Consider the following 26,125-nt stretch of genomic DNA (forward strand, 5'->3'; position numbering starts at 1 on the left):
TCTCAGCATGCGCCCCCAAATGGTTATGCAACTCTCTCATGTACTTACGGTAAATTGAATGAGACGTCATCACGTCATGTTGCATTGTTATTATTGTAGACACAGGAACAGGGATTTGTAAACCGCTATGATCTGGGGTTTAAACTACCCAACCAAGTGTCCACTTACAGGCCACAGTGTTTAAACATATTAAAAATCAACATCGTAATTTTTCCCTTTAAAGATTGCCATTATCAATATCTAGCTAGCTAGGCTATTCTAGCTAGAATGTCGGAGACCGTAATGTTTCAGACGCAGTTGTCGTCCATCATGGAAGCTCTATCCACCGCCGCCATGGCGGAGATAACCAAACTAGTGGACGAGTACTCCGCGTTTTTACGAGGGGAACTGTCACGGAAAAAACACGATAACGAAATCCTGATGAAAAAGCTGAAAGTAGTTGAAAACCGGCACCGGAAAAGGACATCTACGATTGAACACGTCGGGGACGGAGTTGGCACTGTGCTGCGCGAGAGACTTTGGAACGGGGGTTCCCTACCGCACCACACGCCCCGTACGTGTTTATATATTTCATTTTAAATGCTTGGTGCTTTTAAATCGACAGTCGAAAATGAAGTAATGTGGCCCCTTCTCTTTCCATGCAGAAACCAACAGAGAACAAAAGCCCGACCGAGTCTTTACGCAGCAGGGATGCAGCAGCGGGTGGAGTAATGGACCCGCGGCGCGGGTAGGACTAAGGACGGACGAGGTAGTGTAACCGCTACACATTACACTTTTTTGTTTTATCAGCAGTAAAATAGTTAATCGTTGGCATGGCATTGATATTATTTTCAGCTGAATTATATGGTATAATAATAAGGACTGATAAAACATTCTCTATAATAGGCTAGAATAGGATAAGTATAGGATAAAAGTATTAATGCATTTCACAGGCATACGTACAAGTAAGTGTATATGTAATTCGCCTCCCATTAACAATGCATTGATCACACTATCACCGTATGTCCCGTCTGTCCGTTCACAGACCACTGTAACAGACAGGACGGCTGAACCAGTTACCATCAAACAAGAGAGACTGGAGGAGGACGGCCCAGGGGAATGTGGTGCTCCAAATGAACTGAGGATGAACGGTGAGAGAGACAAACCACGTTTCCATCCACAGTTTTTATACAAGGAAAGTCATACCGAACATTTTTTTTATCACGACAGCTGTGATAGAAACAGGAAGTTTCGGTACAATTTTCTAAATGCCAACAGATCATTTGTTCATTCGACACGGTGGGACCGTTTTGTCTGTAAAATGAATTATGCGAGAAATGGAGATTGAAACGCCTCTATGCGCAAATATTGATATTATAACCGTCATTATCGAGGTAAACTTTGGAGTCATGTGATATGGTATGGAAACCTGGCTACTGAGAGAGAAGGAAAGAACTTAAATGAAGGGAGGGAGGCTAAGTTCAAATATCCAGCCAGCAAAATGCAATATTACATGATGGTGGTGGTGGTGGTGGTGATAGTGATGATGATGATGATGACATTGCCTTCTGTTCTCTATTCTGTGTTGTCCCCTCTCCTGCATGTAAGCTCCTGAGCATTCCACCACTTCACTGGTCGCCCGGCAACCGCATCCCACTGATCAGAGCCGTTTTGAGGAGGACTGGGGGTTCCAGAGTACCACACCAGGGGGTAGAGATGAACTCACTGACTCTATGGAACACAACTTAGAAGTGGAACATAGAACTATGGAACACCTAGAACTGGAATATAGAACTATAGAACACTTAGAACTGGAACATGGAACTCTGGAACATGACCTCAGTAGCAGCTCTCACTGCCTGGACCTGGACCAGCCTGTAGTAGTGGAGGAGATCCGCCTCAAGAGGGAGCCAGAGAGCCCATGTCCAGACCTCAACCCACTACCGGGAGGAGAACCAGGCCTGGAGGTCGACCAGGGGGATCTGGGCCAAACGTACCCCGAGTATGCAGCACTGAACCTGGGGTACGGTGGCTACACAGACACCTCTGGTCTATTTTTCACCTACTCGTCAGAAAACCAACTACAAGAACACACTTCCTCCTCGACAACGACCACAGACGATTACGCATCGTTCCCGGGGAAACACTCCGTCACCGTCATGCCTGGTCACCATGGAGACCAAAGAGGAAATGGTGGGACTGTCAGAACTCGAGCTCCCCTCAGTAAAGAGAAGGAGGGGAGGTTCGTCTGCAAACATTGTGGGAAGGGTTTCCCCTACATCAGCTGCCTTAAGCGGCATGCCCTCAACCACACGAGAGAGAGGACGCATCACTGCTCCGTGTGTGGGCGGAGCTTCATCAGACCCAGTCACCTGAGGAGGCATGAACTGCTGCACACGGGGGTCCGACCCTTCGCCTGCGCACTATGTGGACGCCACTTCTCCCATGGCGCACACCTCCGAGCTCACATGAAGACACACACGTGATGGAAGTGCCCTGTGTGTGTGTGTGTGTGTGTGTGTGTGTGTGTGTGTGTGACGTAATTGATGTGTGTGTGTGACGTAATTGACTTCTTGTTTTACATATGATCTAAAGTTTTATGTGGAAAGACTTGGACCAGTTTTAAAAAGGGTGATTCCACATAAATTCAAGAGTTCAATACATACAGTAGACATCTGTTCTGTGGATTGGCCTTTATTGTCGCCTGCTGTGTTGCTAGGCAGTTTCTGAGTAAAATGCTGATGGTTGAGATGGCTGCTTTCATTGGTCAAGTTACTTTTTCATTCCAGAAGATGTATTTTATTATTGCTGTCAAATCATATTCCAAGTTTGTATTTCCATTTTACAATTAATTACATTATCATCAGAAATCCCACACAGCTGTCAGTAGCTAGGCCTACTTTTAGAGTATATATTTAAGTAATAAGGCCTGAGGGGGTGTGGTATATGGCCAAGGCTAAGGGCTGTTCTTAAGCACAACACAACATGGAGTGTCTGGACACAGCCCTTAGCCGTGGTATATTGGTCATATACTACAAACCCCCGAGGTGCCTTATTGCTATTATAAACTGGTTACAAGTGTAATTAGAACAGGAAAAATACATGTTTTGTCATACCCCTGGTATATATCTGATATACCATGGGGTATGATATACCATTAGCACTCAGGGCTCTACCACCCAGTTTATAATTAGATATAAGCAACTGGAGACAACTCACCACTCAGATATATTTTGGTCCATGACCATGGTTCCAACATGGCCATTTAGCCTAGTCCCCAATGCCTGGCCAACGTTTGCGTCGCGTGCAGGTGGAAAGACAGACCGCGAATGGACAGGCACATCGCGGCGCCTGCGCGTAGTCTCTGTTTAGCGTTCCACCACAAATCAACAAGAGGATCGACATTAAACTAAGTGGGATCATTAAACAAGGTGAGTGGCTGGTATATAGGCTAATATCTGAATGTATAGGCTATGGCATAGTTTTCATAGCGTACGATTTATGATTATTGCTGCATGGTTGGACTGTGGCCAGTGTAAATATTGTCATAAAAGTTGCTCTACCATAGCCATACATGTTTTTATTGTTTTATGACAGCACGGTGTCGTACACTGGCCAACGTCCCGCTATAACCGAACTATTTTACTGTCTATTTTGAGGCGTTTTGGCACCATACTACAGATTGCGCGCAAAGAAAACACAGTAATGCAATGACCGCATGGCAGATTAGTCTGTAGCTAATCTAATGTGGATTACCGTTATAGGGCGAGTGTACTGTATCTGTTGTAGTCTTCCGCACTGCAATGTAGGCAACAGCTCAGTACGCATTCTCATACCATTAGCGGATTTATTACGCATTAGACCGTAGCCATAGTCCCTAGGCTGTATTATTCCGATTTCCGACCTTGTATTATAATGATTTATCCTTAAAGTGTTTGATGGGCACTATGTATGATTATTAATTGTTACTGCATTATTACACCTGACACGTGTTGTGATGCCTCTTCACTTGTATATTTTAGGGGGAAGATGAACAATAGCCTCTCTCTCAAAGCAGATGACAGGATCATTTATGAAATGGCAACAAAGGAATGAACAAAAGTCATGAGTTACACACTGAAGAAAAGAGAGGGAAATAAACACAAAGTAGAACAAAAGGAAGGGCTGAAAGGAGAGGAAGTTAGAAAGAAAGAGGAAGAGAAACACATCTGCAGACAGAGGGGCTATTTGAGCAATCATTCATCAGTTTCCACTGCAGGTTGAGAAACGTCCACACTCCTCCTGGGTTTAACCACTAGGCCTACTATTATGACAACTCATGTTGGTGTGCTATGAACTCAAATTCTACTGCTATTATTTCTACTATGGCCACCACTACCATTTCAAGTCTTAGGTGTTTGAACCCTGTCATAAAACGTGTTATCTCTAACAGCCATTGATTGAAAAGAAGGGGAGTTAACCAGTATATTTTCTGATAAGTGCAGTTTGAATTGGAATGCCACACCTTATCTCTCCCACCCAGCACTTCTTTCTAGTGATACAGATACTTTTCAGCCAGTCGCTCTCAAACACTCAAAGCAAGTATCAAGAGGGATATTAAGGAAAGAGGGAGAGAGCGAGGGAGAGAAAGAGCGAGGCAGAGAAAGAGTGAGGGAGGGCGTATAGAAAAGTCAGAGGTTAGAAAAGGGGTCTCTTTGAATACAGTCACCCATTAACCTCACATTAATAAGACAACAAGAACAGTCCTTTGAGTGACAGTTAAACAGGCAGCCAGCCAGAGTCAGAGCAGGGAGTCAGTCAGCCAGGTAGGTAGCTATCAGTCGGTCAGCCAGCAAGCCAGTCAGAGCAAGTACTCAGTCAGCCAGGCAGGTAGCTAGTCAGCCAGTCAGGCAGTCAGTCCGTTAATCAGCGAGGATGCTGGGATGCGAGGGGGGAGGGGTGGGGTTGCGCTACAGGCTGACCCTGGCCACAGGACTGGTGGAGTGTCTGTGTTTCGCCGGCGTGGTCTTCGGCTGGGCATCGCTGGTCTTCGTCCTGAAGACAGACGAATACTTCACTGACCTCTGTGTCAATCTGACTACTGGACCCAACAATACAGTGGAAACAGGTGAGTAGTTCAATGCTATTCAGTTCAATATGACATAGAATAGAATAGTATAGATTGGAATAGAATATGAAGCACATCTGAGGAGTTCATACTAGAAAACTGAAGGACCTGGATCTCTACTTCTATCTTTCTCCCCCTCTCTATCTCTCTCTGTATTCCTCTCTTTCTGTATTCATCTCTCTCTCTGCCCCATCCCCCCTCCCCACGCTCTCTCTCCCCCACGCTATCTCTCCTCATCCCTCCATCTCTCTCTCTCTGACTGTAGTGGACAGGTTGAACAGTTCTCCCTTGTCTTCATCATCCCTAATCTCTCTCCCATCCATCCCTCCCTCTCTCTCTCTCTCTCTCTCTCTCCCAATCCCTCCATCTCTCTCTCTCTCTCTCTCTCTCTCTCTCCCCATCCCTCCATCTCTCTCTCTCAGACTGTAGTGGACAGGTTGAACAGTTCTCCCTTGTCTTCATCATCCCTAATCTCTCTCCCATCCCTCCATCTCTCTCTCTCTCTCTCTCTCTCTCTCTCTCTCTCTCTCTCTCCCCATCCCTCCATCTCTCTCTCTCAGACTGTAGTGGACAGGTTGAACAGTTCTCCCTTGTCTTCATCATCCCTAATCTCTCTCCCATCCATCCCTCCCTCTCTCTCTCGCTCTCCCATCCCTCCCTCTCTCTCTCTCTCTCTCCCCCATCCCTCCATCTCTCTCTCTCTCTCCCATCCCTCCATCTCTCTCTCTATCCCTCCATCTCTCTCTCTCTCCCCATCCATCTCCCTCTCTCTCTCTCTCTCTCTCTCTCTCCCCATCCCTCCATCTCTCTCTCTCAGACTGTAGTGGACAGGATGAACAGTTCTCTCTCTCCCCATCCCTCCATCTCTCTCTCTCTCTCTCCCCATCCCTCCATCTCTCTCTCTATCCCTCCATCTCTCTCTCTCTCCCCATCCATCTCTCTCTCTCTCTCTCTCCCCATCCCTCCATCTCTTTCTCTCAGACTGTAGTGGACAGGATGAACAGTTCTCTCTCTCCCCATCCCTCCATCTCTCTCTCTCTCTCTCTCTCCCCATCCCTCCATCTCTCTCTCTCAGACTGTAGTGGACAGGATGAACAGTTCTCCCTGGTCTTCATCATCCCTAATCTCTCTCCCATCCCTCCATCTCTCTCTCTCTCTCGCTCTCCCATCCCTCCATCTCTCAGACTGTAGTGGACAGGATGAACAGTTCTCCCTGGTCTTCACCGTCACCTCCTTTATGAACAACTTCCTCACGCTTCCCAACGGATTCATCTTCGACCGCTTCGGCACCATGGCAACGAGGCTTCTGGGAATGTGAGTCTTTTTTCAACTACAGAAATCCAGGCTTCATTGCTAAGGCCCAGAATTTTTCCTGCCCTGGTCAGGTAAGGATGGTGATATACCCATATACAATGTGATATATGGCATATCCATTGCAAATAATTCTTACAATGTCAACATTTAAAGAATATAACTAGGTCCTGACCTCTGACCAGTATTTCCAGGACATCCGCAGAGTCTATTTACACATAGTCAATTAATTACAATTCTTTAGTACGTTTATGCCTAGATGAGAGAGAGAGAGAGAGAGAGAGAGAGAGAGAGAGAGAGAGAGAGAGAGAGAGAGAGAGAGAGAGAGAGAGAGAGAGAGAGAGAGAGAGAGAGAGAGAGTGTCACTGAGTCAAAAGGGGGTGGGAAGGTGAGGGTCCATTCCTGGTTTACTCAGTCATTGTTTTTGTAGAATGTGTATGCATATTTTAATCTAAGTTCTACAGGTTTATTGAGGTTGTCTTCTGACCCACTGAGAAATGTGTCACCGACTAAAGTTTAACAGACCGTAACCCACTGTGTGGCACCTCTTTATCTATCTGCTCTGTGTTTCCCTCAGATGTCTCTACACCACTGGTACACTGATGGTTGCCTTCTCCAGTTCAGGTATACATAGACTCTACAGTAGAACGGCTGTTATTCAATCAGAACAGCTCTTGATATTTGTGTATTTGATAAATGAACAAAGACAATCAATCAAATGTATTTATAAAGCCCTATTTACATCAGCAGATGTCACAAAGGGCTTGTAAGGAAACCCAGCCTAAAACCCCGAACAGCAAGCAATGCAGATGTAGAAGCACGGTGGCTAGGAAAAACTCCCTAGAAAGGCAGGAACCTAGGAAGAAACCTAGAGAGGAACCAGGCTCTGGCTGTTCCCGGTGGAAATTAGAAGAGTACATGGCCATTAAGGCCAGATCGTTCTTCAAGATGTTCGAACGTTCATAGATGACCAGCAGGATCAAATAATAATCACAGTGTCTATAGAGGGTGCAACAGGTCAGCACCTCAGGAGTAAATGTCAGTTGGCTTTTCATAGCCGAGCATTCAGAGGTCGAGAGAGAGGGTTGAAACAGCAGGTCCAGGATAAGGTAGCACGTTAGGCAGACCAGCAGAAACTGGAGCAGCAGTACGACCAGGTGGACTGGGGACGGGGACCCTGCAAAAGCATTAGGAAGAGCACATTCCTAGTGTAGGATGTTGGATGAGTAGAGATTGAACTTGGCCTATGCTGTCTCTGTGTCTCTCTCCCTCTCTCTAATAGCTCTGTCCATGCTGCTGTTCCCAGCCCTGTCCTTCATCGCAGTGGGAGGTATATTGTTCCTCATCACAAACATACAGGTACAGCAGCATGCCATGACTCCTCAGTTTCAACACAGTTCCAGACAGTACAAACAGTATTCATTACATCTGTGTAACAGGTGTGTCACACACTATTTTGTCTGACACATAAAACTGATATTTATTCAGTAAATACTGTATTTCTACTGTATACTATATGGATACTGTATTTCTACTGTATACTATATGGATACTGTATTTATACTGTATACTGTATTTATACTGTATACTAAATGGATACTGTATATCTATTGTGTACTATATGGATACTGTATTTCTACTGTGTACTATATGGATACTATATTTCTACTGTATACTAAATGGATACTGTATTTCTACTGTGTACTATATGGATACAGTATACTAAATGGATACTGTATTTCTACTGTATACTAAATGGATACTGTATTTATACTGTGTACTATATGGATACTGTATTTATACTGTGTACTATATGGATACTGTATTTCTACTGTGTACTATATGGATGGATGTATTCTTCTTGGACGAATGTCCACACTTGTTGAACTGTTGTTCGCTACTATAGGTTGGGAACTTGTTTGGCTCCCATCGTTCCACCATCATCACTCTCTATAATGGAGCCTTCGACTCTTCCTCCGCTGTCTTCCTCATCATCAAGGTATCACAGAACTCACACATACTGTAGCCTACAGGACAGAGGCCTCTGAGAGAAAAATGTTCTGCTTGTCAGGTTACTAGATAACTGCCTTAAAAAGGCCAAGTGTATAAAACAGATGAATTTGATTATATATTGTAGATATATCCCATATAATGATTATATTTGTATATATTGTAGATATCCCATATATTGATTATTATTTGTATTATATGTAGTCATGGTCATCTAATAGCTATCCATTGGTGGCTCTGCTTATCCATCTCTCCCTCCCTCCGTGCGTCTTTCCCTCCGTCTCAGGTGATGCATGAAGGAGGGGTCTCCCTCCGCTCCTCCTTCCTCATTCTCTCCGTCTGCAGTGTCATCCACCTCCTCAGGACGTTCTTCCTCATGCCCAACACCCACATTCCCTACCCACTCCCCGAGGGCTTCACCTATGGGTGAGAACTACATCCAACTCCCACCCACACCACCTACCCACTCCCTGAGGGCTTCACCTACGGGTCAGAACTACAACTCCCACACATACGACAGTATTAATCTGACCAGGCCCTATGATACATCATTCCATAGTATGTATGGGGGTTGTAGTTGTCACCTGAGAGAACTACAACTCGCCTGGGGGTTTTCCAGACCATGGAGTGTTTCCTTGTCAGATTACTTGGGCAGGAAAAAGTCCTGTACATGTTCATAGATAAATGCAAAACGAAATTAAATCATTAATAATTATTTTTGTTTGGCATTTAACAAATGGTATTGATTTGTTAGGTTTGTCTCAATGACAAAACATATTTGATGATACCCTGATGCCTCCTTTTCAACAGCGTAAGCCCTGGAAAGTCCAACAGCTACAACGTCGAGGAGTCTGAGAAGACGCGAGAGACGGGGAGGACACCGGAGGGGGAGGGGCCAGCTGAGACCGACGACATGCCCCTACAGCCTGATGATGGGCAGCAGTCGGAAGACTCCGGGAAAGGTGTCGTTTGGCCAACTACAATCTTTAATCTGGCTGGGGAATGGAAGGTGCATTTTGTTGACTCAAATGTTTTTCCTCTCTCTCGCTCGCTCTCTCACACACACACACACACACACACACACACACACTCTCAGTGGCCAGTTTCAGGAGCTGTGTGCAGTCGGGGTTCTTCCTGTGGCATCTGGTGTGGCTGTCTGTCATGCAGCTGAGACACTACCTCTTCATCGGAACACTGAACCCCATGCTCAACCGGCTGGCCGACAACGACTCAGCCCTGGGTAAACCACACGCATGCACACACACCAAAGCATAGGATCACTGAATGAATCTAAATACTCTCTCTCCCCTTCTCTCTCTCTCTCTCTTTCAGTGAGTCAGTACACCAATGCCTTTGCCTTCACCCAGCTGTGTGGGGTCCTCTGTGCTCCCTGGAACGGCCTCATCATGGACAGACACAAGGGGAAGCCTCTGGCTCCAGGTGAGTGACATGGCTCTAGCTTAGTAACAACAGGATGGTGTTCAATAGAGCACAAAGTAGCAAAATGTTAAGCAATTAAAGACAAAAATGGGTATCCTTATTTGTTAAGGTAGTAGGCCTACCTTCTGTTTCAGTCTAGAATATATATGTTTTAATCCTATTTCATGCCTAATGAGCATGGCCATGTTTCTGGTGTGTGTGTGTCCATCATCATCATCCTCACCCAACCTTTCTCTCACCTCCTCCCTCTATAGGAGAAACAGATAAGGAGGCAGACCTGCGCTCCTCCTCTCTCTCCCTCTTCCTCACCTCCCTCCAGTGCCTCCTCTTCTCCATCTGCGCCTCCTCTCCTCTCCTCCCTCTCCAGTACCTCACCTTCATCCTGCAGGTCCTCAACCGCTCCTTCCTCTACGGAGGCAACGCAGCCTTCGTCAGCATCGCGTGAGTGAAAGAGGGATAAAGAGACAGATATTGGGGGCAGAGTGGCAGATTAATAGTGAGATCTGACAGGAAGGAAATAAAAAGGTCGATTATAGAAGGAACAAGGGACTCAAAAAATAAATAGACTTGACATTTTAAAATGTGAAAATACAGTTCAAAGACTAAAGTTTACAATAAAGGAAGGTGACTGAGTGCTACTCATTCATACTTCCCTCAGTTGATGCCTGGCTCTCCTTTCTTTTCTCCTCCCTGCCCTCTCTCACCAGTTTTCCTGGGGTCCACTTTGGGAAGCTGTATGGTTTGGTGATGTCTCTGTCTGCCGTGGTGTCACTGCTGCAGTACCCCTGTTTCGCCCTGGTCAAAGGAGCTCTAGGTGGAGACCCCTTCTATGTGAGTGGGTCATACGAACATACGCTCACTAGATGACTAACCTCCCCAGGCTCAGTTTCTATCGCGAGAGAGCCGGCAGGGTGGACGAGATTAGTAGATGTACTGTACTTGCCAAAAAGTAAATATTGAAATGTCTTTGTTGAACCTCACAGCTCATAACATAATAACCGTGTAACTTGCAGTTGGCCTACTTTGCAGACATGTAAGGTTAAGGCTGCTCTCTCAAAAGGGCTGGCTTTGTCGTCTTTCCTCCTCAGGTGAACATCGCTCTGACTCTCCTCACTTTGCTGGCCTTCATCCATCCAATCAACATCTTCTACCACTGCAGGAAACTGACCAATCAGAGGGAGGATATGGCCGGCGGTGCTGCCATCACATTGGCTGAGGCCAAAATGTAGGGGACATTACATGAGGGTCCTGAGCCAAGGGAAACAGGAATTGTCTTATTTCTAATTGTTTAAAGGGAATATGTAAAATAATAAAAAGCTTTTTTCTACTTATGTTTTACAGTAATCCCATATATTCCATCAGTATGTTTTGTTGGATAGTTGTCAATAAAAATGATTATCCATTATTGTGTCCTGATTTAAGCGTAATAGGTCATGGCAGAGTACGTCACGCCGGAAGTTGTCATTGAAAACAAACTGGTTTCCGGTCAAATTGAGTCACGCAGTCCAAAACAAACCAGTTGGCGATCACATATCAATTTAGCCTGATAAAGATTGGTATAAAAAGGTTTGTGTCTCGTGTAGGCAGAGTTGAAACTGCCGAGGTACACCCAATATCCCGAGTTTCACAACAGCTTTAGAAATGAAGGAAACCACGTTTAACTACAATATTATTCCGAGACGAACGGTAGATGAAGTAATCGTCTGATGCGATCTAGTTTTACACAACTTCAGAAACAACAACTCATCTTTACATATGTCAACAGAGGAAGTCGTGGCTTTATTTCTGTCCATCTCGGAAGTGCCGTTGGCTCATTGTATGGGTTCTCTGCAAAAAACGTTAATGGCGGAGAGCCAAGCTGTCGAAAAGTCAGGTCGCCGACGTTATTCTTACCGTGAAAGGTCCAGTACCGAGAACGGAGAGAGCAGAGTACTCCAGTTAGCGGCGGAAAAAGCTGAAAATGAAGATGTCAGTTTCGACAACGATGGCACAGACACAGGTAGTTCATTCCACACACACTGAATCAATATAACATACAAATTATTGTCCAATATGTGTGTAGCTTACTGCTGTATAATTGATTGCAATCTAACACACAGTAGAGGTCATTTGATCAAGTTTGGGGGTTAATTTATGAAATGTAGCCCATAACAAGTCAGGAGATAAAAATCGGTTCAAGTTATTGCCAATGTTGACGCTTGCCTTACTTCCAACAACAACAGGTCACATGTAGACCACAGTGATACCAAAGCAGACCCAGATCCGTCATACTGTGGCAGTGGATCAAGCTTCCACCACACCCCTCCACACATGCAGCCTGTGGCCATATGTTCAGGACAGGAGGATGATGCCTGCACGTGTCCACACTGGAGAGAAGCCTTACTCCTGCTCCGACTGTAACAAGACCTTCCACAGACAGGTAGGTACTGGGTAGACGTAGCAAAACGTGCTTTCAGCTTGTGGCAAGAGTGAGTTCTTTGGAACTAGCTACTCTGAGTGCCAACCTACACATTCTGTTTTTATTTGGCCGACAGGAATCTAACACAAACTACTACACCAAGGGGGGAGGCCTCTGCCTGCCCGCGCACCTTCTTCCGTTCCAACGGACGCAAGCAACACATGCTCACCCACCAAGAGGACAGGCCCAAGCCGTACATGTGCTCGCACTGAGGCAAATACTTCTCCAACGCCACGGCGGTCGCCGCACACGTGAGAGCAGCCATTTCCGTGCCCGTACTGTGAGAAGACGTTTGCGACCGCCAGTGTGATGAAGGCGCATGCCCTGTGCCACCTGAGTGAGCAACCTCGCCCGTGTACCCAGTGTGAGAAGAACTTCAGAACAGTGCATGATCTGAGTCTTCAGCTGGTGACAAGGCCCTTCCTGTGTGAGAAGTGTCCCAACGCCTTCAGGACAGCCAGGATTCTGCATAACCACAAGGTCAGTAAAGTTAACAGGACTGGTCCCTGGTTTTGCTGTCAGTATACATGTAGGTAGGAAACACTGTTCATAAGGGTTTGGGGAAGTGTAGGAGAGATGCAGACTCCTGTAATTACTCTTCACAATACTACACAAAGGTATACTAGAGATCTGCTTTGAGAATGGTTGTTTTTTAAATTAAAATATTACCGTATAAAAGGACTGCCATTGAGAATGAGCTTAGCTAAATGGGCGGCCTAAAAAAAACTAACATTGTTCCCTGTATTTGGTCCACCACATGGAGGACTGTGACCACGCCTGTAAGGACTAGAACAAGACCTTCAAGACACCCCCATCACCTGTGAGGACTGCAACAAGACACCCCCATCACCTGTGAGGACTGCAACAAGACACCCCCATCACCTGTGAGGACTGCAACAAGACACCCCCATCACCTGTGAGGACTGCAACAAGACACCCCCATCACCTGTGAGGACTGCAACAAGACACCCCCATCACCTGTGAGGACTGCAACAAGACACCCCCATCACCTGTGAGGACTGCAACAAGACACCCCCATCACCTGTGAGGACTGCAACAAGACACCCCCATCACCTGTGAGGACTGCAACAAGACACCCCCATCACCTGAAGCTCCACTCGGAGGACACGCCCTACGTCTGTCCCGACCGCCTCACCCTCCACTGCCGTACCCACGTTGCAGAGCCCAAGTCCAGGAAGACGCGCCACGAGTGTTCCATGTGCCTGCGGGTGTTCACCAAGGAAAGACACCTTAATGTTGAGCACGGCGTCGAACCGTCCATCCCCCCCGGGTCAAAGTTGAACTGTCATCTGGATTGGAGGCGAAGACTAGGACAGGTCAAACCCAAACCGCCTTGGTTCAGGTGTAACCTGTGTCGGGTTAGTTTTACAGGTCTGAACCAACTGGATAACCACATCTGTGACGAGGAGAGACGGAGTCAGAGACACAGACAGTTACAGCAGAACGAGGATCACAATGAAGAAGTCAGAGCAGAGTTTGGTGTTGAAAGAAGAAAACGTGTTCCTGTCTTATAGACTACTTCTGCCAGTGTCTAGTAGTACACTCCATAGACACCAGCTTGTGTCAGGGAGTGCTGTAGCAGGAAAAACAGGTCTAGGACCAGTTGTTAAACCACAGCTTGTCAGGGCCGGGGAGTGCTTTAGCAGGGAATACAGGTCTAGGACCAGTTGTTAGAACGCAGCTTGTCAGCACCAGGGAGTGCTGTAGCAGCAAGAACAGGTCTAGGACCAGTTAGACTGCAGCTTGTGTCAGGGCCGGGGAGTGCTGTAGCAGGGAATACAGGTCTAGGAACTGTTAGAATGCAGCGTGTGTCCGGGTCAGCAGGAAGAACAAGTCCCAGGCCTGTTTTTATGATTGTAGCCAACCAGGGAGTGGGACAGCCTCTGACCTTGTTCCAAGCACCTGCAGTGAGGTTCACAACTTGTAGAGTCACAGCACCATCTACAGGCCAAACAGTGAAACAGCAACACCCTCTGTGACTAGTTTACATGCCTGTGGTATCATCCACAGCAACACCCATAGCCAGACCAGTAGCAGCAGTATAGTATCCAAACCCATAGTAACACTAGTAAATCCCTTAGCAAAACCTCTAGTGACAAGTCTCACCTGTAGCAGCACCAGTCACCTCCAGACCAGCAATGACATCACAACTATGGCAGCACCAGTAACTCCCAGGTGAAGACCAAATAGAAGCAAATGTTTTTTTTTTGTTAAATAAATTATATATAGAATAGGGACAGGGAGGGACCGTTTTAGTTGCAAAATGTTTTGCTACAGCGTTTAACTAATGAATTCACCCATGGCTACTCCTCCACGCTAACAGTTGGCTGAAGTAAACCCTGATGAGTGTCAATGAAAAGACCCATTGAAACATCTCTCTAAAACAAAGTTTACTGCCAAAAGCCATTGACAGTAAGAATGTACACAGTGATAAATGCTATTTGTATGACCATACAAACTGATCAGATATACTTCAAGTTCCTTTCATAAAGAACAGTCATTCTAACATGCAAACACAACCTTCTACAGGATGAAGAACTGATTATGTGGACACGTTTAGGATTACAAATGTGTTAGTTTACTATTCTAACATTTAAGACTTGGAACATTTGATTAAACAGTTAAGAGTATAAAAGTTACACATGTTCAATTTCTTGTTAGGTGTACAGCTTTGACATAATCCACTGTGTATGTTAAGTCTGATTTCCTCCACAGAACCAATAAATCTTCATTTGTTTGTTTCAGCTGCAATATATTTCATATAGTGTTATTCTCAGAGAAGTAAATGAATCCTACAGACACTATGAAAATTCAACCTTGTTGGTTAACCAATTACGCATCTATAAAATTCTGAAATGTAAAAAATGAGTAGAGTTTTCCTAAAACTGAAATGAATAGTTTCAGAAGTAGGAGTCCCATCAGACTTCGGACGGTAAACTAGCTTAAACAGTAAAACATATTTTTTTACTTAAACAATACATGTGTACAGTAGTTATGCAAACAGTTCAAAGAATGATAAGGCACTAACCGAAAAGGGACTTCTCTCTGAATTTAGTTTCGATCTACATACTGAAAACACACAACAGTAACATGTTTAACAGTCCAACAATTTAACCAAGAAAGGAAAGTCTTTCGAGTTTCAGAGATTGAGTGATAGTCTTCACAAAGTCCATCTCATCAACTTGGAGAGAGAGAGAAGCCCCATAGTTAAATGTATTGAGTGACAGTCAGCAAGTTGTGTTCATCCTTTCAGACCGTTGTGTAACCCTGTGTGGTCGTGGTCAGACCGTTATGGTGCAGAAACAGCATCTGGTCAAGGCCCTCTGGAGGAATATTGGTTCTCTTCCTCTGTATCACCCCTCCTCCATCCTGCAGGAACATCTGGACGGCACTGCCTGCGACAGCCGGGGCAGCCAGGTAGGCGCGTGCCACTTTGGCCAGCAGGGGGAGCTGTCCTGATCTAGCCTTCCACCACTGTAAAGGCTCCACGCCCAGGGTGGCCCCCTTCTCTGCTCTGAAGACAGACAGCTCAATGTCCACTGTCTCTTCCACTGAGGGCTGCTTGTTCTGGGACTGGGAGCCGAATAGGTCCCCTAGAAGGAACTCCATGCCGGTCTGCTGGGAGGCGGGCTCCAGTTTCAGCTCCATGTTATCAGTCTCACTGTCGTCGTTCACAGAGCTACCGGTGGCTTCCTCGTCTGAATCACTCTCGGTTCTCTCTTTGAAACTGACCGGGGTGATCTCCTTCAGCCTTTTGCTTCTTCTCAGGACGTCTCCCTCCATATCTCCTGAGGATGAGGTGGTTGAGGAGGATCCCCTCTTCTTCCTCTTCTTGCCCCCTGGAGATGCTGCATCGGCCCTCCTCCGGTCCTCCTCTACGATCCGGACCGCTTCTTTCTTCAGCCAGGCGAAGGTGGTCGCCTGCTCCCTGACGTCCATGAAGCCCAGGCCGTGAAACTGGGGGTCGAGGGCGCACGCTACACACAACACCTGGTTGATCTGGGGGTCGTTGTACCGGCAGGAAAGGCCCCACCTTATCTTCTTTTTGAGTTCCTTCAAGATGGTGGAGTCGTTGCGATGGCGGGGGTGGGGGGCGAAATGTCGGTCGAGCAGGCCGGTGAGGATGGGCTTGACCAGCGAGAGCCTGGGGAACGGTTCCTTGGCCAGGGTACGGCACGCCACGTCAAGGGGTTTCAGCATGGAGGAGAGATCCTCCAACACCTTCCAGTCAGATCGCTTGGGAGGGACGGGTACCGATGAGTTGGAGCTGTCGGTGGTGTCAGAGTTAGCACAGGCAGCGGAAGTGGAGTTTGTGCCATGTTTGTCAGCGGTTTTCAAAGCGGCAGTCGCCCCTGAATCCAAGTCAGTGGGACTTCCTGTGTCTTGTCCAGTTTGGATCTCACTGTCTATTTGTTTTAGTGTCTCAGAGATCATGTTTTGATAGCGGAGGAGCGTCTTAACCACACTGTAAAGCCCATTCCAGCCTGGTTTCCCATAGGCCCAAGCCTTCAGCTCAGCCGTCTCCTGCTTCTGTAGGACTGAGATCAGTTTCCTGGCTGGGTGAAGAGTTACCATGTCTTTATCATGGAGGGAGAAGAGGCTGTAGAGAAGGTGTTGGAATACACTGAGGGTCTTTGAGATGATGGAATGACCCATGACTTCCTCTATGCAGCTCTGAACAGCTGTGAAGAAACAAGGTATGGGTGGAGAGTGGGACTCCTCGCTGGTGGAGTTGGCTCGTTCGATCGCTCGTTCCAGACCTGAGAGATCATCAGAGGATATGGAGTCCTCCATCTCCAGGAATGTGGTGGAGTTCGGGTGGTGGGGACGGGCACCTCCGCCAACCCCTTCTACAGTTCTCTCTCTCTTCTTCGGACCTACCTTCGTCTTTTCCATCTCGTCGCCCCCAAGCAGGATGAAAATGGGCTGAGAGATGTCCCACTCCTGAGCCATGGACCTCACTGTAGCCTCGACCATGCTCAGATCCATATCCCCAGTTCCTGTCTCACCCAGACGCTGCGTGGCCAAAGCCAGGTTATGGGAAGTGAAGTCAGCGTTGATGAAATGGGCCCAAACAGTGGCGTATCTCTCCTGGTCTCCCTGCCAGTCATGACACCACACGTCAGCACTAACAGCTACGTGGTGAGATACTTGGTTCTGGGTCTGTGAGCAGAAACGGGCAGCTTTTCTTGTTGAGGAGCTGGGTTTGAATTGAACTGGAATATTTGGCTTGGAAGTGTCATCCTCATTAAACCCAGTGCTGTTGGTCAGCAGCTTGGCCCAGTTCTTTCTTCCCTTGGTGTGGACATCCCTCAGCACCTCCTCCAGTAGAGAAGCTGAAGGAATCTCCTGGCAGGATGGCAGCAGGTTCTGGATCAGCTGCTTGAAGCCCTCCCCCTCCACTGTATCTGGGGGCAACAAGTCTTTGATGAGGAAGTTAGTGATGGCTGTGGTGGTTTGATTGGTCAGGAAGTTAGAGAGCGTTCTCTGTCCCGGTGTAGCGGTCAAACCCGCTGTTACAGTATCGGTCACTGCTGAACTGCCGTTCCCACTCCAAGTCCAGTCCTCATTACTGTAGTTGTTGGTGGTTCTGTGGGTTGAGGGGCTGCTAGAACGAGGTGCTCTGCCACCCGTACTGTGGTAAGGCCTGAAGCGTGAGGACGAAACCCAGGGCTTGTTGCCATCCTTGATGACGTCCCGGCGCTTCATATGGTGCATCTGGACCAGGTGGTTCTCCAGGTGGGTGACAGTAGCACTGTAGTCCACGTGTTGACCACACAGCTTGCACATGACTTTGTCCTTGTCCAGCGGCTGGCCGTTGGGGTCCGGCTCAAACCCAAAGAACTCCCATACGGGGCTGTTGGGCTGAGAGGGGCTCAACAGTATCTCAGCACCCTTTACAAAGTCGTACTTCACGGTTGTTGCCAGTCCCGTCTGATTGGTGTTTTGAGGTGGGTTGAGGACAGGGGTGGGGTCAGTGGTATCAGTCTGTAACCCGCTACTGACATCACTGATGACTGGCAGGGGGCTCCCTGATTGGCTGTTGTCTGACCAGCTGTAAGAGCCATTGATGTCTGGGAGACTGCTAGTTCCGCCCACTGGCACGACCTGGATGTCACGGAAGATTCGCAGTAGGATTTCCTTGTCCCCGAATTCACACTTGATGTTCTCACCTGTGAGTGACAGTAAGAGAGAGAATATTGTGTTTAATAACAGTGTTTGTGTGAGTCAAAATATAGGTAATGCTTTATTTTGCAGCTCCCTGATCAGCTACCTTTTACTACAAGATAACAACGTAATTCCATAATTATTACCCAAAAACATACTTCTCCGTCACATGGGATGAATACTAGGAAACTCCAATTGTTATCAAGTAATAAATAATATTATACCAGTTCATAGCACCTAATAACATTCATTCTGTTGCGCTAGAACTCCCAATCACAAAACGTACCTATCCCTAGACCCAGCATGGCAGCGTACTCCTGGCCAATCCAGACCTTGAGTTCTGTCCCCTCAGGGATGGGCTGGGAGACCCTGTAGAAGATCTGACCGCGGTACTGGAACACCGTCAGGTTGTGTTCTTCCTCGCAGGCAGCACACGCTACATACCTGAACAGGGATGGGAGGCATAACAATGCAGTGAAATTAACATTGCATAGCCAATGGAGCGGTTTCCCCAGACACAGATTAAGTCTAATCCTGGACTAAAAAGTATTCTCAATGGAGAATCTCCATTGATCTTGCTTTTTAGTCCAGGACTAGGCTTAATCTATGTCCTGGAAACAAGCCCTAAATGTATATCTTGACTATAGATGATATTCAAATAGATGAGATAAATATGAAGTAGGGATGTCTGTTTGGACATGAGAAACATAAATTACTAAATAAATGACATTGTTATATTCATTGGGTTAACTAATAAGATCACTAAAGGAATACATGTTGGAATTGAAAAAGGTTAAACAGATCGCTAACAACCTGAAAGACTAAATGCAGACATTGTTTCAAACATAACTTCTCACCTCATCCAGTTTGATTTGTTTTCATCCGAGGCATCTACGAAGTAGTAGGAATCATTTTCTTTGATCTGGGAACAAGAGAAGAGAATCAACTATTAGCTGATTTGTAGACCAAACTGACCACATTTGCATCTAGTTTACAGTGTTTATCTATCAAGACCATACTGAACAAAATGTAAACGCAACATGTGTTGGTCCCATGTTTCATGAGCTGAAATAAAAGATCCCAGAAATGTTCAATACTCACAAAAAGGTTATTTCAAAAAAAATGTGTTTACATCCCTGTTAGCATGCATTTCTCCTTTTTCAACATAATCCATCCAGCTGACAGGTCTGGCATATCAATAACCTAATTAAACAGCATGATCACTACACAGGTGCAGCTTGTGCTGGGGACAATTGTTATCAGATGTCTCAAGGTGATGGAGCGTGCAATTGGCATGCTGACTGCTGGAATGTCCAGCAGAGCTGTTGCCAGATAATTGAATGTTAATTTCTCTACCATAAGCCGCTTCCAACGTCATTTGGTTGCTGGAACGAATCCCCAAGCTGACAAGGTAAAACTCTGTCGTTCTGCCCCTGAACAAGGCAGTTAACCCACTGTTCCCCGGTAGGCCGTCATTGTAAATAAGAATTTGTTCGTGACTGACTTGCCTAGTTAAATAATTGTAAAAAAAAAAATACTATTCTGTTACACAGCTTCCATATTCTGTTACACAGCTTACAACGCTTTCAGAAAGTATTCACACCCGTTGTCATTTTCTAAAATGAATTTAAAATGGATTAAATGGAGATGTTGTCATCACTGGCCTACACACAATACCCCATAATGTCAAAGTCGAATTATGTTTAGACATTTTTACAAATTAATATCAAATTAGAGCTGAACTGTCTTGAGTCAATACATATTCAACCTTATGGCAAGCCTACAATTCAGGAGTAAAAATGTGCTTAATAAGTCACATAATAAGCTGAATGGACTCACTGTGTGCAATAAGTGTTCAACATGATTTTTAAATGACTACCTCATCTCTGTACCCCACACATTAATATATGTAAGGTCCCTCATTCAAGCAGTGAATTTCAACCACCGATTCAACCACAAAGTCCAGGAAGATTTTCCAATGCCTCGCGACGGGCAACTATTGGTAAATAGGTTAAAATAAAAACAGCAGACATTGAATATCCCTTTGAGCATGGTGAAGTTATTAATTACACTTTGGATGGTGTATCAATACACCCAGTCACTACAAAGATATAGGCGTCCTTCTTAACTCAGTTACTGGAGAGGAAGGAAACCGCTCAGGGATTTCCCATGAGGCAAATGGTAACTTTAAAAACAAATACAGAGTTTAATGGCTGTGATAGAACACTGAGTATAGGAGAAAACTGAAGATGGATCAACAACATTGTAGTTACTCCACAATACTAACCTAATTGACAGAGTAAAAAGAATGACGCATGTACAGAATAAAAATATTCCAAAACATGCATCCTGTTTGCAACAAGGCACTAAAGTAATACTTCATAAAATGTGGCAAAGTAATTAACTTTTAGTCCTGAACACAACATGTTATGTTGGGGCAAATTCAATACAACACATTACTGAGTACCATTCTCCATATTTTATAGCAGGGAATTCATCCTGAGGGGTTGCAGTGGCTTGTGGGTCTGTGTACCCACGTTCATACACTCCCCACACACGTGAGCAAAACATTTTAACGTCCCCCAAACTGCAAAATCTATGGCAAGGCCTGAAAATAGTTGTCTAGCAATGATCAACAAACAATTTCACAGAGCTTGAAGAATTTTGAAAAAAAGTATGGGCAAATGTTGCACAATTCATGTGTGGAAAGCTTTTAGAGACTTACCCAGAAAGACTCTGCTGTAATCACTGCCAAATTTTCTTCTACTCAGGGGTGTGAATATTTCTGTATTTCATTTTCAATACATTGATAAAATGTCTAAAAACATGTTTTCACTTTGTCATTATGGGGTATTATTTGATTTCAAGCTATAACAACAAAATGTCGACTAAATCTAGGGGTATGAATACTTTATGAAGGCCATGAACATATTCTGTTACACAGCTTCCATATTGTAATAAAACCGGCAGGGAGTGTGGCTCGAACCCTCAACCTTCTGGCCAGAAGCCCAGCGTGCCATCGACTGTGCCACAAAAGCATGCTGAAGCAGCAGAGTAGATATCCGCGCTTATAAACCAGGTTCGCTTCAATATTCAGTTACACCGCTTACCTATTCTACACAGTGATTTAGACAGGATGGTGGATCAGGCTAATATCCATCTGTCCATACTCACAGCCCAGGCTAATATCCATCTGTCCATACTGACAGCCCAGGCTAATATCCATCTGTCCATACTGACAGCCCAGGCTAATAGCCATCTGTCCATACTGACAGCCCAGGCTAATAGCCATCTGTCCATACTGACAGCCCAGGCTAATAGCCATCTGTCCATACTGACAGCCCAGGCTAATAGCCATCTGTCCATACTGACAGCCCAGGCTAATAGCCATCTGTCCATACTGACAGCCCAGGCTAATAGCCATCTGTCCATACTGACAGCCCAGGCTAATATCCATCTGTCCATACTGACAGCCCAGGCTAATATCCATCTGTCCATACTGACAGCCCAGGCTAATATCCATCTGTCCATACTGACAGCCCAGGCTAATATCCATCTGTCCATACTGACAGCCCAGGCTAATATTGATCTGTCCATACTCACAGCCCAGGCTAATATCCATCTGTCCATACTCACAGCCCAGGCTAATATCCATCTGTCCATACTCACAGCCCAGGCTAATATCCATCTGTCCATACTGACAGCCCAGGCTAATATCCATCTGTCCATACTGACAGCCCAGGCTAATATCCATCTGTCCATACTGACAGCCCAGGCTAATATCCATCTGTCCATACTGACAGCCCAGGCTAATATCCATCTGCCCATACTGACAGCCCAGGCTAATATCCATCTGCCCATACTGACAGCCCAGGCTAATATCCATCTGCCCATACTGACAGCCCAGGCTAATATCCATCTGTCCATACTCACAGCCCAGGCTAATATCCATCTGTCCATACTCACAGCCCAGGCTAATATCCATCTGTCCATACTGACAGCCCAGGCTAATAGCCATCTGTCCATACTCACAGCCCAGGCGTATTTGAGGCAACTCAGAGGGCCGCGGGTCAACTCTCCCACGAAGGGTCCAAACGTCCACCCCTGATGCAGTGACAGGGTCTTGGCAAACACCCCCGCCTCTTCCTCCTCCGCTGACCCCCCAGGCACAGGCCCACTGCCCCATCTCCGCAGGCTGAGGCATGGGGGGATGGAACCCACCGCACGGGGGTCACCGCCCTCCAACCATGGCTCACCGCAGACCACCGTGTCTGGGATGAAGTGAAGCAGTCTGTCATTACCGTGGCCACTGCCGAAGTTACCATGGCCACTGCCGAAGTTACCATGGCCACTGCCGAAGTTACCATGGCCACTGCCGAAGTTGCCTTGGGAACCGTTGTCGTTGTTGTAGTGTTGACTCTGTTCTGAACCTGGGTAGAGGTGGAGAGGGAATTAGGAGAATCTGCCTGGACTGTGGATGGAGGAAAATGCACACCGGAATTAGGCTGGCAGTAGGACACCTCTGTTCTCTTCCCCCAAATCTCAAGTATACATTTAAAATAAATAGAATATGAGTAAGCAGACTGCAGCCTCTTTCCCTCTCTTACACACACTAAGGGGGGGAAAATATATACAGTTAAATATAGAGATATTATTTGACGATATATCGCAATTTCTTTTCTTTTTTTACAATAGCGCAATATTTTTTTGAGCTAGTCAGTTGTACCTGCACCAAAACTCCAGTATTTTTTCTTCATAGCTTGTTCTCCATGTTTAAAAAAAATTATGAGCAAAACATCAGCGCTTATTTATTTCAGGACTTTCCATGACTGATCAAAACTCCTGTTCATGGCGCTCTCTTGCACATTTGCAGCAGACAGTGAGCAATATGTTTGGACATTGAATCACAATATCAAATCGCAATACATATGGAATCGCAATACATATCATATTGGCACCTATGTATCGTGATAATATCGTATGGTGAGGTCCCTGTCAATTCCCAACACACACGGCGCAAATAACTTGCTTATTACACACCTGATGTCTCTGATTGACGCATGGAGGCTCCAACACCACCATACACGAGTTGATAAAACACATCAGGGTGGTGAACCCTTAAATGTGATCTCAGGTTGGTCGGGCTCCCAGTTTTGCACGGAACTATCCTTCGGCACAACCGACAAATGGCCTCGTCCTTATTTTCAGGCTCCCCTTTATCATTTGGTTTTACACCAAAATGAACCCAGACTGTGGATGTAGCTCTTTTCTTTGAGACAAGATCCATCGTTCAATGACTAAAATGTGCCAGTTAGCACAGTGACATAGGTTTACCTGGATACCTCGATATAGCCTAAAGATTAGGCCTACCGATGATGAAATCATAAACGGTTATCGATTTACACACAATAGTTACCAATTTAGAATGTTTACAGAATATACCGCGTCTGTATATTTTACTTAATTAATTGCCAACAAATTCAGCAACATATCCGACGAACAACAAGTTAATGTGTACGATATCAGTGACCCTTAATGGCGATATCCGATACTTCTTTCGCATCGAGGATAGAGTTTGACTGACATCGCTGGATGACCAATCATATTCAGGCGTTTTGGTGCGTTAGCAAATCATCTTCAAGTATTGAGTTGTATATAATGCACATCATGCATGACAGCGAGTGAAAGAGAGAGAAAAAAATCGACAATAATATGTCCCAAAAAAAGCATAGGCTACAATTCTAAAAACGTTTCAATGTAGACTCACCTGATGGCTCAAAATAGTACCCATGCCCAGACGTTGCCGATATAAACTCAGAAAATATATCAGGGTGTCGTAGTCGCAGGTGATGTCTTAGATTGCTCGTGTTTCCTCCTTTGACAAAAACAATCCTCCGGCATAACCGGCAAACCGCCTCATCAATATTCTGAGGCTCTCCTTTCTCGTTTGGTTTAAAACCAAAATGCACCCAAATTGCGGATTTGACTTTGGGTTTAGAGACAAGATCCATTCTCACGACCGACCATTATAATCTACGTGTAGCAGTAGCCTACACTCCGTTGAGGGCTGGTCCTTCAATCTGGGTGCGCTCGTTCTACTGACCGCCCAGTAACCTACCCCGGCGTGGCATGCGTGTACTCGATATACCGGGCTCAATTTTGCAACGGTCACCAAATGTACAGTTATTTTTAAAAAAAACGGAGAAAAATGTTTATACAAGTATGTAAATATCGAGTACTATGGATGGGCTGCATGGAAATGTAGGAAGACAACTCTACAGAGATTGTCGTGGTATACCACTGGCCTATGCGAAATGTACAGCATTGAAGTGAGTGAAATTGAGAGAGAAATCTACACTGGGTAATTTAGTCATGGGGAAAAACACATCGAAGCCTACAATTCTAAAACGTTTGAAATCTACATTCAAAGTTTGAATTCCTATGCCAGTGCAAATGACTTACAGCAGAGCAGACTCACATGATGGATCAGAGTAGTAGTATCCATTGCCAATAGAAACTCAGAAAAACAGTTGGATGTTTTAGATTACTCGTGTTTCCACGTTTGACACAAACAATCCGACATAACCTGCAAACGGCCTCATCAAGAGTATGAGGCTCTCCTTTGCCGTTTGGCTTAAAACCAAAATGCACCCAAACTGCGGCTTTGACTTCAGGTTTAGAGACAATACCCATTTTCACGGCTGACAATAGCCTATAATAATAATAACCAAGGAGTCCGCACGCTTCTCAGCCGAAACCGTTCGGAAGAGTTCGTGCTTATATTATGGCGACGTTTTGGACGTCGGCGATGGTTTTTCGGATGTTCGGGCACGCAAAACATTTTCTGGTGGCAAGGTGAAGTTCAGAGCCGAAGTCTATGTACACCCCTTCCTCGGTTATTGGTCAACAGTAGGACACTACAATAAGGTCTTTGTTGTCGTCCAACGAGAGACGACTCGTTTTCATACACTTTTTTTCATTGAAAAATACTGCACTATACATCTTAGTTAGATGTAAAAACATCAAAATGAATGACAGATTTCTTGAGTTATGTTAGATTCATGTCTGACTATTTTGAGGACGTACAGGTTACGGCGTCTCAAAATGGACAAACATTACTATTGCCGCTTTCTTCTCGGTTTTCAAGCGAAGGTCTTTTTTAAAAGACTATATGAGCGCACTCGTTCGGTTCAACTAGCCGAGTTTGGCTAGGCACCAGTTGAACTTCTTCTTCGGTGCGGTTTATAGGCGGTTGGCGACCAACGTTATGGTGCATTACAGCCACCTACTGTACTGGAGTGTGGGCCAGAGACAGGGAGAAACTAAATCCTACCTGCCAGTCCCGTTGCTCTTAAAAAATATATAAAATATTTGAGACTATATCTAATGACGTTCTACTCAATATACTCTTTAAACTAATTTCCTGTATCCCCTTCTCCCTCATACTAGATCTCATCCTCTCTCTCTCTTTCCCTCCAATAATGTCCACACTGTATCAATACATGCTCCACTGTCTCTGTTTCCTGGCAATACTCACATTTTCCTGTTGGAAGCTTTCCTATCACATGTAAGGTCTTATTCAACTGACTGTGTCCCACCCTTAATCTTGTAAATATAGCCTCCTCTCTTCT

The 26,125-nt window shown here is 45.6% G+C and overlaps 3 protein-coding genes across 4 annotated transcripts; 2 read left to right on the top strand and 1 right to left on the bottom strand.

The window, feature by feature from the left end:
• The first annotated feature begins 75 nt into the window (after nt 1–75).
• LOC106610535 (uncharacterized) lies at nt 76–2,728 on the top strand. Its single transcript, XM_014209923.3, has 4 exons — nt 76–553; nt 645–748; nt 1,025–1,130; nt 1,588–2,728. Exons 1-4 carry the CDS (start codon nt 268–270, stop codon nt 2,463–2,465), a joined length of 1,374 nt encoding a protein of 457 aa, XP_014065398.3. The 5' UTR covers nt 76–267; the 3' UTR covers nt 2,466–2,728.
• A 335-nt stretch (nt 2,729–3,063) lies between these two features.
• Nucleotides 3,064–11,250, top strand: LOC106597059 (equilibrative nucleobase transporter 1). Its single transcript, XM_082974104.1, has 13 exons — nt 3,064–3,410; nt 4,002–5,086; nt 6,271–6,400; nt 6,975–7,021; nt 7,680–7,756; nt 8,304–8,396; nt 8,694–8,833; nt 9,218–9,369; nt 9,504–9,647; nt 9,740–9,847; nt 10,102–10,288; nt 10,555–10,678; nt 10,936–11,250. The coding sequence occupies exons 2-13, from the start codon at nt 4,894–4,896 to the stop codon at nt 11,074–11,076; spliced, it is 1,536 nt and encodes a 511-aa protein (XP_082830230.1). The 5' UTR covers nt 3,064–3,410; nt 4,002–4,893; the 3' UTR covers nt 11,077–11,250.
• Nucleotides 11,251–14,701: 3,451 nt separating this feature from the next.
• LOC106610533 (uncharacterized) lies at nt 14,702–25,631 on the bottom strand. 2 transcript variants are annotated; one of them, XM_082974103.1, is made up of 5 exons: nt 24,262–25,631; nt 22,527–22,924; nt 19,352–19,416; nt 18,781–18,938; nt 14,702–18,499 (listed from the first exon to the last, which is right to left on the bottom strand). In XM_082974103.1, the coding sequence occupies exons 1-5, from the start codon at nt 24,503–24,505 to the stop codon at nt 15,576–15,578; spliced, it is 3,789 nt and encodes a 1,262-aa protein (XP_082830229.1). In that variant the 5' UTR covers nt 24,506–25,631; the 3' UTR covers nt 14,702–15,575. The 2 variants fall into 2 exon arrangements, with proteins under 2 accessions (XP_082830229.1, XP_014065396.3); XM_014209921.3 differs by lacking the exon at nt 24,262–25,631 and adding an exon at nt 23,535–24,063.
• Between the last annotated feature and the right edge of the window lie 494 nt (nt 25,632–26,125).

The sequence above is a fragment of the Salmo salar genome, chromosome 04, assembly GCF_965601325.2.
Source record: "Salmo salar chromosome 04, fSalSal1, whole genome shotgun sequence".
Lineage (NCBI taxonomy): Eukaryota > Metazoa > Chordata > Actinopteri > Salmoniformes > Salmonidae > Salmo > Salmo salar.